At 45.7% G+C, this 16,606-nt stretch overlaps 1 protein-coding gene across 6 annotated transcripts in view; it reads left to right on the forward strand.

Annotated features, from left to right (window-relative positions):
• Positions 1–16,606, forward strand: part of KPNA1 (karyopherin subunit alpha 1) — a 155,912-nt gene that overhangs the window by 92,743 nt on the left and 46,563 nt on the right. For all 6 annotated transcript variants that reach the window (XR_003370207.2, XM_026660199.2, XM_026660197.2 and 3 more), the window contains exons 8-10: positions 4,896–4,995; positions 5,906–6,069; positions 9,150–9,228. Coding sequence is in view for 5 of the 6 variants with exons in the window: in XM_026660199.2 (XP_026515984.1) it covers positions 4,896–4,995; positions 5,906–6,069; positions 9,150–9,228 (343 nt within the window). In the remaining variant the exon portion in view is untranslated. The remainder of the gene's footprint in view (positions 1–4,895; positions 4,996–5,905; positions 6,070–9,149; positions 9,229–16,606) is intronic.

Consider the following 16,606-nt stretch of genomic DNA (forward strand, 5'->3'; position numbering starts at 1 on the left):
GTGGAGAAGGAACTGGAGATGCAGTTTGTCCATCTTGGACAAAACCGTGAGACAAAGCTAGGATGCATGCGTAGACCAATGGATACTACTACTACTTTCAAATTATCCAGCTCTGGACACATAGCACGCACACACAAACCCTCAGTGGAATACAGATAGGGACCACACATCTTGAAGAACCTCCAGCTACAGTTAAGTAACCTTCTCATCTCAAAGGAGAAAAGAGGTTGGAGATCCATCCTCTGTCTCAGTTGTCTTAATACCTGCATCCCTCATTTCTTGGATACCCTTCTGAATAGGATCCCCTCCCTGGATTCCATTGTCTGGTTCCTGGCTCTTCATCTTCAGACCCTGCCTACTTTTACATCTCAACACATCCAAGGACAGTACGTATCTGAAGTTTCTCACAGGGACATCAGACTACCAACAGAATCCTACTCTTTGGTGTCTCCATGGCTCCACAGGTGTTCACCAATGTCATAATTGTGGCGGACACCCATCTAAAAAGACAAGGAATCCAGGTGAATCCCTACTTAGAAGACTGGCTAGCTTGGGGAAAATTTCCCTCTACCCCCCAGCAAGTGACTGACTCACTTCAGAGGATTACTTTAGGTAATCCTCAGTGGGATCAGAGGATAATGGCCTGTAGAATGTGGTGTTAGACAGCTGGAATTGATATGCAAACTAGATACAATCAATTTAGGATTGAATAAGGACTGGGAATGGCTGAGCCATTACAAACATTGAATCTATCTCCCCTTGTAAGTACTCTCACACTTCTTATCAAACTGTCTGTACTGGGCTATCTTGATTATCACTTCAAAAGTTTTTTTTCACTTACTTAATTGGCCTCTCAGAGTTGGTAAGACAACTCCCGCCTGTTTATGCTCTCTGTGTGTGTATATATATCTCCTCAATATATATTCCATTCTATATGCATCCGAAGAAGTGGGCTGTAGCCCACGAAAGCTTATGCTCTAATAAATTTGTTAGTCTCTAAGGTGCCACAAGTACTCCTTTTCTTTTTGCGGATACAGACTAACATGGCTGCTACTCTGAGTCCTCTAAGAGTTAGTAGCAAATGGCAGTTCCCGCATGAGGACCTGTTTTTGGCCAATCACAACAAGAAGTGTTGTGTTTCAGATGTTGCATGAGCTTGGGCTCCTTCTCAGATACCTTTCTTATCCATGGCCTCCTGCTCTGATGTACACCTTTTCAAGGATACCCATAGTACGCTGGGTCTTAAGAAAACCGAAGCAGGATATGGAGTGAGGTATGATAACCCCAGTATGGGCCAGACAGTTTTGGTACTAGTCCCTTGTGAACTTGTCAGTACAATGACTCGTCACCTTGCTGGTCCAACCAGATCTGGTCTTGCAGAATAGCAGACAGATTCTGCAACCAGATCTGATGTCCTTTGCACCTGCCAGCCTGAATTCTGGCTAACTGACATCTACAGAAAGAAGCTGCTCTGCTGAGGTTCAAGACCTCTTGCTTCTAAGCAAGAAGCCTTCGACCAGACTGACATTTAGAGCCAAGTGGAGAGATTTTCTCTAGGCAATGCACTGCCAGCTTTTGCTTGTAGCAGCCCTGATTCCCGCTATTCTAGACTATTTAGTTTCTCCAAAACAATCGGACCAGGTCCTTAGTTTGATACTTCACAGCGATATCTGTAAATCATCCTTCTATACAAACCTACACTGTTGTCTTGCAGCCTGCAGTGACGAGATTCCTTCGGGGCTCATGTGTTTTCCTGCTAGCCCAAGAACCATTCTCTCTCTCTCCTGGTGTTCACTGAACTGATAGGTCCTACCTTTGAGCCACTGGCTACATGTTCCGTTTACCACCTGTTGATGACCTTTAGCAGGATAGAGATTCAGGGCCTCATGATGGGTCCTCTGTACACTATCTTTCATGAAAACAAAGTCACAGTCTCAGGCCTCACCTGAAGTTTCTGCCTAAGGTGGTTTCCGACTTCCACATCAGTCAGTTGATTCACTCCTGGTTTTCTTCTCCAAACTACATTCCACCCCCAGGTAAAATTTCACATGTAGGATGTCATGAATTTTACTTGCCTAGGACTAAGCTATTCAGATGTACACCTAGACTTTGTGGCTTTTGTTGAAAGGGTTAAGGGATAACTTCTGTTGTCTTAGACTGTCCAAGTGTATTGGACTGTCATTGTTTTGTCTAAGGGCTGGTCTATACTTAGCCGCTAGTTGGGCGGCTGGAAATCGAACTTCCTGGTTCGATTTATCACGTCTGGTCTGGACGCGATAAATCGGACCAGGAAGTGCTCGCCGTTGACTGCGGTACTCCAGCTCAACGAGAGGAGTACCGCGGAGTCGACGGGGGAGCCTGCCTGCCGCGTGTGGACCGCGTCTGAACCGCGGTAAGTTCGAAGTAAGGTATGTCGACTTCAGCTACGTTATTCACGTAGCTGAAGTTGCGTACCTTACTTCGACTTGGGGGGTTAGTGTAGACCAGGCCTAAGAAAGATCCACCTGAACAGGTTAAACCTCCTTCTACAGGCTCAGGCAGCCTGTATGGCCTGTGTAGATAACATTCCCATATCAGAGTTGTGTAGGACAGATCCACACCTTTAACATGTATTGTTCCCTGATGCAAGCATACAGGTTGGACACTTTTTTTGTAGGGGGGTTGGACTAGATGATCTCCTGAGGTCTCTTCCAACCCTAATCTTCTATGATTCTATCCTGAGCAAGATAATGGAGTGGCCAATAAGGAACTTGATTAATAAGGAATTAATGTCAGGTGATGTAATGCAAATCAGCATGGGTTTATGGGAAATAGATCTTTTCAAACTAACTTGATATCTTTTTTGGATGAGATTACAAAATTGCTTGATAAAGATAAGTGTTGATGTAATGTACTTAAACTTCTGTAAGGCTTTTGACTTGGAACCATTTTACATTTTGATTAAAAATCTTGAACAGTATAAAATTAACATGGCACACATTAAATGGATTAAAAACTGGCTAACTGATAGATCTCAAAATGTTTGCAGTGTTGTAGCCACGTTGGTCTCTTTCACCAATGGAAGTTAGTCCAGTAAAAGATATTATCTCACCGTCCAACTCTCAACATGTAATTATAAATGGGGGGTCATCAAGCAGATGTTTCCAATGGAGTCCCACCAGAATCAGTTCTTGGCCCTATGCTATTTAACATGTTTTGTCAATGACCTGGAAGAAAACATAAAATCATCACTGATAAAGTTTGTAGATGACCCAAAACTGGGGGAATGGAAAATAATGAAGAGGACAGATCAATGATTCAGAGCAAACTGGATCACTTGGTAAACTGGGCACAAGTAGTATACGTTTTAATATAGCAAAGTGTAGTGAAGATCCACGAGACTGATTAAAGGATTAAAAAACATTCCTTATATGATAGACTGAAAGAACTCAATCTATTTTGCTTAAGAAAGAGAAGGTTAAGGGGATGACATACTTACAGACTATATAGCTACATGCGGAACAGATATTTAATAATGATCTCTCCAATCTAGCAGAGAAAGATATAACATGATCCAGTGTCTGGAAGGTGAAGCTAGACAAATTCAGACTGGAAATAAGGTGTAAATTTTTAACAGTGAGAGTAATTAACCATTAGAACAGTTTACCAAGGATCATGATGGAGTCTCCATCACTGACAATTTTAAAATCAAGTTTGGATGTTTTTCTAAAAGATCTGCTCTAGGAATTATTTTGGGGCAGTTCTATGGCCTGTGTTATACAGGAGGTCATACTAGATGATCACAGTGGTCCCTTCTGGCCCTGGAATCTATGAATCAATATGTTGTCTACACAGATTCCACAATCTGCCTTCCAGGCCTGCTAATAGGAGTCCTGCTTCTAATCTATGGGATTCTTATAGGTGAAGGAATGGAGTGCAGATTCCAACCACCCCGCCCTAAATTGCCCTCTGCTATGGGGAACAAGAGAGCACTCAGGCCACATGCATGACCCAAATAGACACTCCTGTTTTAAAGAATCAGATCTTCTTGCGTGGGGCATATACACACTAAGAGTGGAATGACCACACATCTCGAAGAACCACAGTTACTATTCTTTTGTATTTGGGAAAGCCTAGGCCAAGCCATATATGTTTTCCTCTTTGAAAAGGAACCACGTCGTTCTCCTCTCCCAGCTAACCATTACACATGAGGATTTAGTTGCAATGAATAATGCCGATAGATTAAAAGTGAAGCTTTGACACAACAATGGCTTGTTTAATGAAAACAGATTCCACTTTCATGAAGATCCTGTTTGTCAAAGTAGTGGTTTAGTTGCAGTTCCTGTTCTTTGTGAACTTTTTTAGCTGGCTCAAGCTCTGTCAAAGATCTGTTTTCATGAAACTATTTAGCCAGTTAAAGAGCATAGTAGCTACTTTCACGAAAACCAGGATTGCTATGTAATTGTTCAGATTATTTTAGGAGTGGTAGAGCTATTGAGCCAGCAGAACTGTTTCATGCAGAACAAGATCTTTGACACAATTGCTGTTGCTTTTCTCAAAGATCCTGTTCTCTATAAAAACATTGTCAGTTGAGGAGCAGAGCTCCTAAATCAATTGAAAACTTTCATGGAGATCCTGATCTTTAACAAAATAGCGGTTTTTTTTGTCAAACATCTTTGACGCATCAAAAATGCCACTGGACTAGCAAAATCCACAGGGAGTGGCTCTGCAGGTGGGGAGCATATGTCTCTGATTCTTATTTCACCAGTGGACACATGTTTAATGTAAACGTTCTAAGCTGGACTTTGGGCCACCTTAAATGCTTCATGCATCTGAAATAACAGCACTATAGTGTGCTTTGCTCTTGGACTGAGTTTAGAAGTAAAGACCTTGACTGTTTTGTTTTTAATGTTCAGATTACTTTCAAAACAGAACCGTCTCACCATGACCCGAAATGCTGTGTGGGCTCTATCGAACCTCTGCAGAGGGAAGAATCCTCCTCCAGAGTTTGCCAAGGTAAGAAATGTGTTTAAAGAAATCAAGGATTTGAGAGGTAGTGAGATGGTGTCCATAAATAAGGAAGAAAGAAAGGCATTGTGATGTTTAGTACAAAGCAGCAGAAACATTTGGGACTTTCAAAATTTCTGTTTGAACAGACTTCTTACAAATCAGGCTTATTTTTGAGTGTGCTTAGTGCTGTTGAAATGTGCATAGATTGACAGCTTGGGAAGTAAAGTTCTTGATTCATAGAATTAGGTCCAGTATATAGTCAGCTGCAGTGCAAGTTTCTCTCATGTGTACTGCCCTTGCCAATATGTCTCATCTCTAACATGGACACCACCTCTAGAAAAGAGAGGGAGTTCATTTTTCATGATCCAGTTACTCTTTGCCCCCTCTCGCTGAGACTATCAACGGTGTGTGTGTGTGTGTGTGTGAATTAGCACCAACTGAGATGGTGTTTTTTTGTGATGTGGACAGCTCTCTACAAGGAACTAAAATGGTACCTCCAGGTCCACCTCTTAGACAACTGATAGAGGTGGGGTTTTTGAATGGTTAGTATTTTTCAGAGAAAGATATTTTATGAAAAAAGCAGTTTCCAAACTAGTCCTGCTAACATAGTACATGGAATGAAGACTTGCTATCTTCTGGAGATCAGAACACCAATTATGAGTGTTTGACAGTCGTCGGGAGGTGTTGGTAGAATGGGAAGTATTGAACAAACTGTCTGCAATCCTACCCATTATGTCTTCAATACTGTGCCATACCTATTTACACTGAGCAAAGTCTGGCGTTTACTATGCACTTGTAGTAACAAAAATGGTATGTACACAGCATGCATCTGTACTTGCTTTTAGAATACTCCTACCAGCTGTCTTGGCCCTTTGAATTCCACTGTTCATACATCTGCTTTTTCTACTTAATGTAGGTTGCACCTTGTCTGAGTGTGCTGTCCTGGCTGCTCTTTGTCAATGACACGGATGTGCTAGCTGATGCCTGCTGGGCCCTGTCATATTTGTCTGATGGACCTAATGATAAAATCCAAGCTGTGATTGATGCAGGAGTGTGCAGAAGACTTGTCGAGCTGCTGATGTAAGAACTTCACTTTAAACAAATGTATTACTCACTGTTACCTCTTTACAGCTTCCTCACAGCTCAACTTCCTACAATAGAAAGGTTAGGTAGAATTTCTGCAACAGTAGGGTTAAACAGTCAGTTTCCTGGCTTAAAACCATCTTGTTCACCGCTTGTACAGTCCCTGCTCTTCTCAAAGGCTGCTGCAGAAGAGCCATCAATAGCAAGTGGGTGAACTTGACGGACTACAGACCAAGAGCAATTCTCAGACTTTGTTGCTACTTTTCTTGTGCAATAAATTGGGGCATAGGAGAATTGAGGGGATTGGGATTTGAAATCAACTTCAGAACAAAGGGGTTAAAAATTGGGATCAACATTTTCAATCCTTGGTGCCCAAAATTAGACTTCTAAATCATGTTCAGACCCCTAAGTAAAAGTGGACTGATTTTTTTTCTGAAATGCAGACTCCCTGCAGCTCCCTTTGACTTTAATGGGAATTGTCAGTGATCAGCACTTCTATACATTTTGACATTTTATTTTGGTACCTATATATGGACTTAGGAGCCTGATATTAGGCATCCAAGTTTACAAATTTATGCTGAAATTTTCAGAAAAACGTTTAGTCTTTCATACTGAGTATAAACAGTTTCTAGAGTATAAACAATATATTTTAAAAAAAGAAAGAACTTGATTTTGAAAAATAGCTTTTTAAGGTCCCGTTAAAACTGAATTTTGGTACAACAGTTTATTTTATACCGAAGTTACAAAAATGGGACTTAAGCAAATTCAGTCCATACACGTCTTAGTCTGTTCTCTAACCTCAAGACATGACTGCATTAATACAAAGCCCTACAAAATGTTTAAAGAAAGAGCAGTAAAGAAATAAGAAAATAGACATCTCTCTTGCTAAAATGTACAACTCTCTTGCTAAAATGGCTCGAGGATAACCCCGTAATAAACAGAACCTAATAATCACTTATTAAAAATGCAGTATGAGAGAAAATCACTGAAAAAAATGCTACTTACTATTTTATTTTTAATGTCTGTCTTATCATTAGAGGAAACAGTACCATTTCTACTTTTTCTCAGTTTGATCTTCAATAAAATGGTACCATTGATCAATCATAAATATAAAAAATAGTCTGTGAAACTTCTGGAAAAACAAGTATAACTTGTTCCTTAAGAATGGATCTAAAAATTGATAAGGTAACCTGATTTCCAGTCATGGCACATGCCAAAATTGAACTGAACCAATAGTGTGTCTTTGAAAAGGAACATGTGGGTCAGGAAAAGAAACAAAGCAAAATCACCTCCTATGGAAGCAATAGATGCATTAAATTTAGGGCAAAGAATAATTAATTATAAACTGCTTTAAAAATGTTTTTGCTGCAGCTCTCCTCTATTCCTAAACTTTTCTCAAATATGCATGATACATTTTCGATTCACTTCTCCATAAATAAATATATGTGGTAGTTGATAAAATCCTGATTTAAATACTCTAAATTATTTTCCTGACTCTTTTATATTGAGCAGACACACAAAATGGCCAGGAATAACAGCAGGCAGCTCAGCCTGTGGAAGTGTAATATTATAGTCGTTTCATTCTTTCATAGAAAGTATATTGATTTTGCATATCAGAGAGGCTTATACAATTAATCTCTTCGGAATTATAAAATATTTCCTAGAATTTTCTCCATCCTATTAGGGGCCATATCACCATCCTCTAATGATGGAATCACTAAAGAATGAGAAAAGAGATACAGAAACTTGAGAATTAATCAAACTTTATCAGAATTAACAATTTCAGGTAACTTAGATGCAGATAATTTCCTAAGGTCCCTGCCACTCCAACAGAAATTCTGTTAATAGGAGGACATTTTGCTTGCCAGAATGTGGTCCAATTGAAGATATAGTCATGAGTCATTTATTTTTTGTCTGTTCTGAGTAATTTGTCTGGTGTTGAGGGGAAGAGGGAAATTCAGTTTCGTATGAAAAAGAAATTCTAATTTACACTCAGTGACTAATAAAACCCTCCAAACAATTAAAAAAAAAATTCTAAGGAACTAGTGACCAAAAACGTGTACTAAAGTTGCCTTTAGAGATTAGATTTTTTTTTTTTTTTTTTTTGGTAATTAGTATATTTTGTGCATTTGGCAGCAGTTTGTGTGCAGTCAGTTTCATTGTTTCCCTTTTATAGCTAGTAAGTTATTTTCCATGCTGTGAGTATTTCATACAGAAACAAATTTCATACAGGTTACAACACTCCTGCTAATACATCCCAGAATGATGTTTACCTTTTTTGTAACAGTGTTACACTATTGACTCATATTATATAAGTACTTTAATTACACTTTTAAAATTAACTAGATTTCAGATGACTGATTTTCAGAGGTTCTGAGCAGCTTCTATCCATTAAAACTGTGGATGTTCAGCATTTCTGAAAATCAGTTCACAAGCTAACAGGGTTCCTTTAAGATTTTCACCCTAAGTTTTTGAGACACATTTACAAATTTGATTTAATCTTAATAGTCTTTATCAGTTTATCTGGAAATTTCCTTTTGGTTTTGATAAAGTTGTCAAGGAAAAATGCTGGTACCCCTACCACAGTGAATTATTCTTCACCAAATTTATATGTATTAGATTATAACCTCTGAGAGCTATGTTTCATCATCATATTCCTGCATTGCAATGGATTAGACAGCAATGGCCAAGAACTTAGTTAGGTTCCCAAGTCAATGAGAGGAGCCTGGGTGCTTGGTGTTCTTTGAAAACCAGGCCATTTTTTCAGGTGCCTTTAGAGTTTAGAATTAAGAGTCTAAGTTGAGGCACTTACTTTTTAAAATCATGGCCAATGTGTTGGTTGTTGTGTTTTGTTTAAAGCCTGTGCTCTAGTTAAGTGTCAGACATTTAAAAGCTACTAGTTTCAAATCAAAATGCATTTTAGCTTGCCTCTAACTCTAAAAGAAATTCAGTAATTTCAGTCAAACTTGGCAGGAGAATTCTCCTAGGGCTAGCAAGGTGGCAGTGGGTCCTGACTAAAGGGTGGAGGTGCAGATACTTTTGGGCTGCTTAATCTAAGTCTTTGCTTTGACTTGTAGGCACAGTGACTACAAAGTGGTATCTCCTGCCTTACGAGCAGTCGGGAACATTGTGACAGGGGATGATATCCAGACCCAGGTATGGCTTCCGCTACTACTGTCTTGTAATACCATCTTCCTTTCTCTTAGTTAGCAGAGGTAATTTATATAGTCACAAGCCTTGATGTTTTCCTTTGATTAAAAACTGTCATTTTTGGAGCTCAAACAGGGAATTGATTGCAGCAGAACATGTTTTTTTTTCAAGCTTTCACGCAAACCTCCATCACTGCATTCAGTCCTGACCATGCTTTTCCAATCCTGGGTTCCCATACAGGTATGTAGATGCTGGTCAGTCTTGACCTGCAGCACCCTCTAAGTATTCCTGTTTTAGTTTTGTCCCAAGCAAAAACTACCTGTTATGCTGAATTTTGTGGTGGTTCTATGATGTGGCCTAATGTCCTCCAAGTTCTAGGTTGAAAGCACTAAATTCCTTTTTCTTTGTGGTCTGTGCCAAAGCTGAAACCCAGGTTCTTCTTCGAGTGATTGCTCATGTGTATTCCACAGTAGGTGTGCGTGCTCACCACGTGCACCGGTGCCGGAGGTTTTTCCCCTAGCAGTACCCGTAGGGGGGGAGTGCCCCCCGCGACCCCTGGAGTGGTGCCTGCCTGGCGCAGTATAAGGGGAGCTGCACGCTCCCCCGATCCTCAGTTCCTTCTTGCCACCAGTGAAGGTGCGTCAGAACTACTCAGCTCCAGCTTTGCTGTAGCTTGTCCCCAGAAGAACTGTTGTTAGTTCAGTAGTACCTGTAGCCAGTTAGCTTTTCAGTTAAGTTTAGTTAGTTAGTGAGCCCGGGCCGGAGCGTGCCCCAGGATTTAAGTCATGTGGCTCTTGCAGGCGTTCTATGCCAAGGAGTGACTTGCACACAGACTGTCTGCGCTGCTTAGCAGAAACCCATATCAGCGAAAGATGCAAGATCTGCAAGTCGTTCAAGCCCCGGACTAAAAGAACAAAAGGGACATAGACATTAGGTACATTAGACTCTGGGCCATCCTGATGGAGTCGGGGCTGGCCCTGACCCCAGCACGCCGCTCCGAACTGGTACCCAGCACCACGGCGTCGGTATGCGGAGACCCTCCGGTACCTTTGACTAGTCAACACCGCTCCCCTTCCATGGGGCACGCCAAGAGGACTGGAAGGACTTCCTCTTCGCAACGGCACTGAGGGAAGTCTGGGACAGAGGCTAGGCCCACGTTGGGTAGTCCTCGATCCCCACCGGGCCCTAGGCCTCTGACTCACGTTGAGCGGGGTAGCCCGGCCCCTTCGGAGCAGGCCTCTCCGGATGCCATCTACGCCCGAAGCCCTCCAGGCGGCTATGGACATTATGTCCATGCCGGTTCCTGGAGCTCCGCCGATGTCGGCCCCACGCTCCGGAGGCAAGCCACCACTAGGATCGCCGCAGTCACCACCGGCCCGGTACCGGTCTCAGTCGAGGCAATGTTCCCAACACCACTCACCGCCCAGTGACCGTTCAGGGCTCAGTCCATGTGGATCGCCCTCGACACCAGCCAGTCTATCTGGATGGGTGCCATCCAATCGGGACTCCTGGCACTGCTCATCTTTGCTGAGCGAATACCGACAGGACTGTGGCGGACGTTGCCAATGGTCCTCGTTTCGAAGGAGGTACTGCAGTCGGTCGCAGCATGGCTGTCGACGCCCTTCCTGCTCGGGCTCCCGCTCCAAGTCTCCGCCAAGGCACCGTAGCTACGAGTGTCGATCGCCAGCGCCTTGCGAGACTGTTCGTGGAGCAGCTACTACCGTCGGTGCCGTTCTTCCGCCTCGAGGTCGCGGTCCCGTGGTCGACGTACATCCCGGCATCGCCGCCACTCCCGGTCCAGAGGCAGCAGCGGGTCGTACGCCAGCCTGGCCTCCGCTCACAGTCACCTGTCTACAGGCCAGGCTAGGCAGCCCGATCAGCTGGCCCCACTGGTGCCTCAGCAAGTGTAGTGGCACCGAGCGTCATGGCCGGCCCAGTGGTACCAGTGGGCACCGTGGCCCCCGGTGCAGCCCCCCATAGGGACTCACTCGGTGGCCGAGGTATTGGAAGTACCGTCGGCCTCCATCCCTAGACCACCAAGAAGGGAGTCGGTGGGACCCATATCCTCAGCGCCATGCCCAGAGTCCGACCAGGTGGTGGATCCTCCGGTGCCGGCTGACATCCAAAGCACCGCACCGGCCTCCTTGCCCTGTCCGGAGGAGCTGATTGCGGCCCTGCCCCCCTCCGTCCCGCAGGAGGACTACCGGGCCCACCAAGAGCTCTTAAAAAGGGTGGCAGTGAACCTCCACCTCCAGGCAGAGTAGATGGAGGAGCCCTCAGACTCTGTTCAATGTGCTGTCCTCCTTGGCACTGGGCAGGGTGGCCTTGCCGCTCCATGAAGGGGTGGCGCAAGAATTTCAAATGCCCTGTGGCAAACACCAGCCTCGTTGGCTCCCATCTCTAAGAAGGCGGAGTGCAAGTACTTTGTACCCACTAAGGGGCACGAAAATTTGTATACCCACCCAGTGCCCAACTCCTTGAGTCGGTCAACCACAGGGAGCGGCCGCAGGGAGCGGCCGGGGCAGCCAGCCCTGACTCCTAAGAACAAAGACTCTCAGAGGCTGGATGCTTTCGGGAGAAAAGTTTATTCGTCATCAAGCTTCTAGCTAAGAGTAGCAAATCATCAGGCTCTCCTGGGTTGCTACGAATTTAATCTCTGGGGATCCCTCCCCAAGTTCGAGGACTCCCTCCGGGAGCGCGATAGAAAAGAGTCTAAGGCAGGGGTCTCCAAACTTTGAGACGAGGGCCATATTAGATTTTTGAAGGGTCTTCGTGGGCCGAAGCGACTGTGGAAAAAATTAAATATATGCAAAATCGTTAAAAAAAATATATATTATTTTAGGATTAGTGAGAAGTATGGTACTGATGTTTTTCTGACAAAATTACATTTAGCTGTGGTTCAAAGTTAGTGTTCCCTATCATCATAATTGATTGCAAATGTTCATCAGACATGGTCAATCTGTAGTTGGATTTCACATATTTCATCATCAAAAATGTTTTTTCACACACATAAGTAGTGCCAAACACTGACATTAATCCACAGACAAAGTTTTTTACATGAGCATAATGATAACTTGGCAGGCATTTATAGAACTCTACCAGATTTCCTTTCTTATATTTGTCCTTCAACAAGTCATTGGATTGCAGGTCAGTCACTTCAATTTGAAGTTCAGGTGGCAGTGTTTCAAGATCGCAATCAAATGGGTTTTGGAAGATCCATATTTCTCCTGCATTCACATCAAGGTCAGAGAAACGCTCCTGGAACTGTAGTTTCAGATCAGAAATGATTTCTTGTGCAAACCTAGTTGGGAATTGTGATTCAGTTTCTTGGTTGAACTTTTCACAACATGTAAAATGAGCAAAGCAGTCCCTCATCAGTTGGGACTCGAAAAGAACTAGTTTTTGCCTGAATGCTTTCACCTGGGAGTACATGTCACAGATAAGCCCGTTTTCCCCTTGTAGTCTAAGATTGAAGTCATTCATGTGCTTGGTCAAGTCTACGAAAAAAGCTAATTTCCAAAGCCATTCACTGTTTGTGAGTAAAGGTAGAGGTCGGTTTTTATATTTAAGAACATTTCAATTTCAGTTTTAAGCTCGAAAAATCATGACACAAACTTTCCACAGCTAAGTCATCGAACTGAAGTGTGGTAGGGCAAATCATGATATTCTGATTCTATTTCCCCCAGAAATGCTTGGAACTGACGATGGTTAAGTCCATGCGAGTGAATGAAATTCACGGTTGAAACTGCGGGTTCCATAACACATGACAAATCCAAATATTTCCTGCACAATGCTTGCTGATGAAGAATGCAATGAAAAATCATAGGCTTGGGACAGCCGACACTTTCACAAGCTTTGTAGATTTGTCCAATCAAACCTTTTTTTGAACCGCACATGTTTCTACCGCCATTGGTTGTAACGCACTTCAATTGTTTCCATTGCAGGTTGTATTGAGAAAGTGACTTTTCAACTTCTTTGAAAATTCTTCACCTGTGTTTGTTCCATGCATACTATGCACAGAAGCTAGTTCTTCCGTAACTTCAAAATTACTGCCAACACAGTGAATAAACAACAGCAGCTGCAAAGTATTGGAAACATCGGTTGACTCGTCAAGTACGAGGGAAAACCACTCAAACTTCTTAGCCTTTTCATTCAGCTGGAAAATTATATTACTGCCAGTGTCCTCGATTCTGCGAGCAACTGTGTTCGCCGAAAGACTAATTGTCTTAAATCTACTTTTTCTGGGCATATTTCTTTGGCTGCTTGAATCATACATATTTTAACTAGCTCGCCACCAGTAAATGGTTTTCCTCGTTTTGCTAATAGGTGTGCCATTCAGAAGCTGGCTCTCGTTGCAGCTTCGTTCTCGGTTTTCTTCTTCTTAAATATAAACTGTTGTGATGATAAGCCACGTTTCATGGATTCTAATTTATCTGAACGTAGCTTTCCCATAAATTGAGAGTAGTTCGACAAGTGCTTGGTTTCATAATGTCTATGAATGTTGTATTCTTTTAGCACTTCAATAGTTTCGTTACATATTAAACACAATGCTTTACTACCTGATTTGATACCGAAATAGTCCACACTCCATTGTTCTTTAAACACGCGACATTCAGAATCAACCTTTCTCTTCTGTCCTTTTCCCGACATAATTGCCCCAATAGCAACGGACTTAAACACAACGAATATACGTTTGTCACTAGTCTGACACGTGCTAAGACAAAAACCGAGGGAAACAACAATGCCTCATCACACATCCAGTTCCTTCTGCCGCTACTAACCTATCTACTGTGTGCTCATCGGCTCTGCGACCCTGGCAGGAATGCAGTGACATCATGAAGTTCCGCTGCTGCTCTGGGGTTCCCGCCACGGGCTCCTGCCAGCCGGGGTCCTGCCACTGACCCCACCCAGCACCCACTGCAGGCCTGGGTGAAGGAACCCAGGCTGGCAGCGGGCTGAGACAGACTGGCAGGCGCCCGCGGCGGGAACCCTAGAGCGGTGGTGGGCTGAGCTGCTCAGCCCGCCGCTGCTCTGGGATTCCTGCCGCGGGCTCCTGCCAGCCGGGGTCCTGCCACCCGATGCGATGTTGGTTGGGGGGCCGGACAAATCGAAGCCATGGGCTGTATCCAGCCCGCGGGCCGTAGTTTGGAGACCCCTGGTCTAAGGTGCTCATGGAGGAAGGGGCAGCGGCCACAAGTGCATCCCTGCAGGCCGCTTTGGATGCAGAAGACATGGCCGCACGGTCCATAGCCTCGGTGGTGTCCATGAGATGGGTGTCATGGCTCCTGCTCTCTGGGCTATCCAGCGAAGCGCAATCGTCCATGCAGGATCTCCCTTTCGACAGGAAGGCGCTGTTTGCGGAGGAGACAGACACAAGGCTGCACGGCATGAAAGACTCCCGCACGACCCTCCAGACCTTGGGCCTCTATGTCCCTGCTCCGGCAAAACCCAAGTTCGACTCGATCACAAGGTTCCCGGTGATGACAGCCAGGGCTTGCCTCAGGGCTTGCCTGCAGCTGCTAGGTCACATGTCAGCGTGCACGTATATGGTCCGCCACGCCAGACTCAGGATGAGGCCCCTCCAGCTCTGGCTGGCCCCGCAGTTCTCCCAGGCCACAGACAGACTGGACACGGTCCTCACCGTGCCGAACTCAGTGATCATCTCCCTGCGGTGGTGGTCCGCACCAAGCAACATGCTCCAAGGGGTCTCGTTCAGGGACAGGGTCCCGTCGTTGGAGCTGGTGTCCAATGCATCGGACCTGGGCTGGGGGGCCCATGTGGGGAATTTTCAGACCCAAGGCCTGTGGTCTCTGCAAGACCTGACCCTTCACATAAACGTCAAGGAACTCAGGGCGGTGCGGCTGGCATGTATGGCCTTCCGCTCACACCTGAAGGGCAAGGTGGTCAGGGTTCTCATGGACAACACAGCCTCGATGTTCTATATCAGTAGGCAAGGCGGGGCCTGATCCTCTGCCCTCTGCCACGAAGCCCTCAGTCTGTGGGACTTCTGTATAGCCCATGACATCCACCTAAAAGCCTTTCACCTGCTGGGCGCCCGGAACGTGAGGGTGGATCGCTTGAGCCGGGACTTCTCCTCTCAGCACGAGTGGTCTCTACACCCGGAAGTGGACCACCAGCTCTTCCAAAGGTGGGGAACTCCCCAGGTGGACCTGTTCGCGACCCGGCAGAACCGACAGTGCCCTCGATTCTGTTCCAGGGGGGGCCTAGGAAGGGGCGCTATCTCCGCTGCCTCTATCCTGTCCTGATCAGGCCAGCTTCTCTACGCCTTTTCCCCGTTCCTGCTGATCAGCAGGGTCCCGGAGAAAATAAAGACGGACAAAGCCAGGGTCGTCCTTGCTGGCCCAGGCAGCACTGGTACGGGACCCTCTTGGGCCTGGCGGTGGCTCCACCGTGGCTGTTGCCGCTCTGCCCGGACCTGCTCTCTCAGGACCAGGTCCACCTCCTCCACCCCAACCTGGCAGCTCTTCACCTCACGGCATGGCCGCTCAGTTGCTATGTGGCGAGGAAAGGGCATGCTCAGCACAGGTTCAGCGCGTCCTCGAAAGTAGACGGCCTTCCACTCGCCGCTCCTACATGGCAAAGTGGTCTCGGTTTTCGAGGTGGGCGACAGACCAAGGTGTGTCCCCACTGGCCGCCCCGATCCAGCTTATTCTTGATTACCTCCTCTGCCTGAGGGCCCAGGCCCTGGCACCCTCGTTAGTCGGTGCACCTGGCGGCCATATCGGCCTTGCATCCCCCAGTGCAAGGACACACTGTGTTTTCCCATGCTATGGCCAGCCGGTTCCTTAAGGGTTTGGACCGGCTTTACTCATATTCTAAGCCCCTGGTCCCACAATGGGACCTGAATCTGGTGCTGGCTCGTCTTACGGGGCCCCCCTGTTTGAGCCGTTAGCCACATGTTCCTGGTCTCACCTCTCGTGAAACGTGGCCTTCCTGGTTGCTATCACGTCGGCCAGGTGGGTCTCGGAGCTCAAGGCCCTGACCTTCGAGCCGCCATATATGGTCTTTCATAAGGATAAGGTCCAGCTCCGCCCACACCCCGCGTTCCTTCCGAAGGTGGTCTCTGCCTACCACATGAGTCAGGACATTTTTCTACCAGTCCTCTGCCCCAAGCCTCACGCAACTAGTGAGGAGCGCCGTCTCCACATGCTCGATGTGCGGCAGGCACTGGCTTTCTACCTCGAGCGAACCAAGCCGTTCAGAAAGTCCTCGCAACTGTTCGTCACCTCGGCTGAGCGCGCGAGGGGCCAGCCGATTTCCTCGCAGCGGCTTTCCAACTCGATCACTTCGTGCATCCGCTCCCGTTATGAGCTGGTGGGTGTCCCGCCGCTGCCCATTGTGAGGGCATACTTGATGCGGGCGC

Source organism: Terrapene carolina, unplaced genomic scaffold (genome assembly GCF_002925995.2).
Source record: "Terrapene carolina triunguis isolate 2854851 unplaced genomic scaffold, T_m_triunguis-2.0 Scaffold740, whole genome shotgun sequence".
Taxonomy (NCBI): Eukaryota; Metazoa; Chordata; order Testudines; family Emydidae; genus Terrapene; species Terrapene triunguis.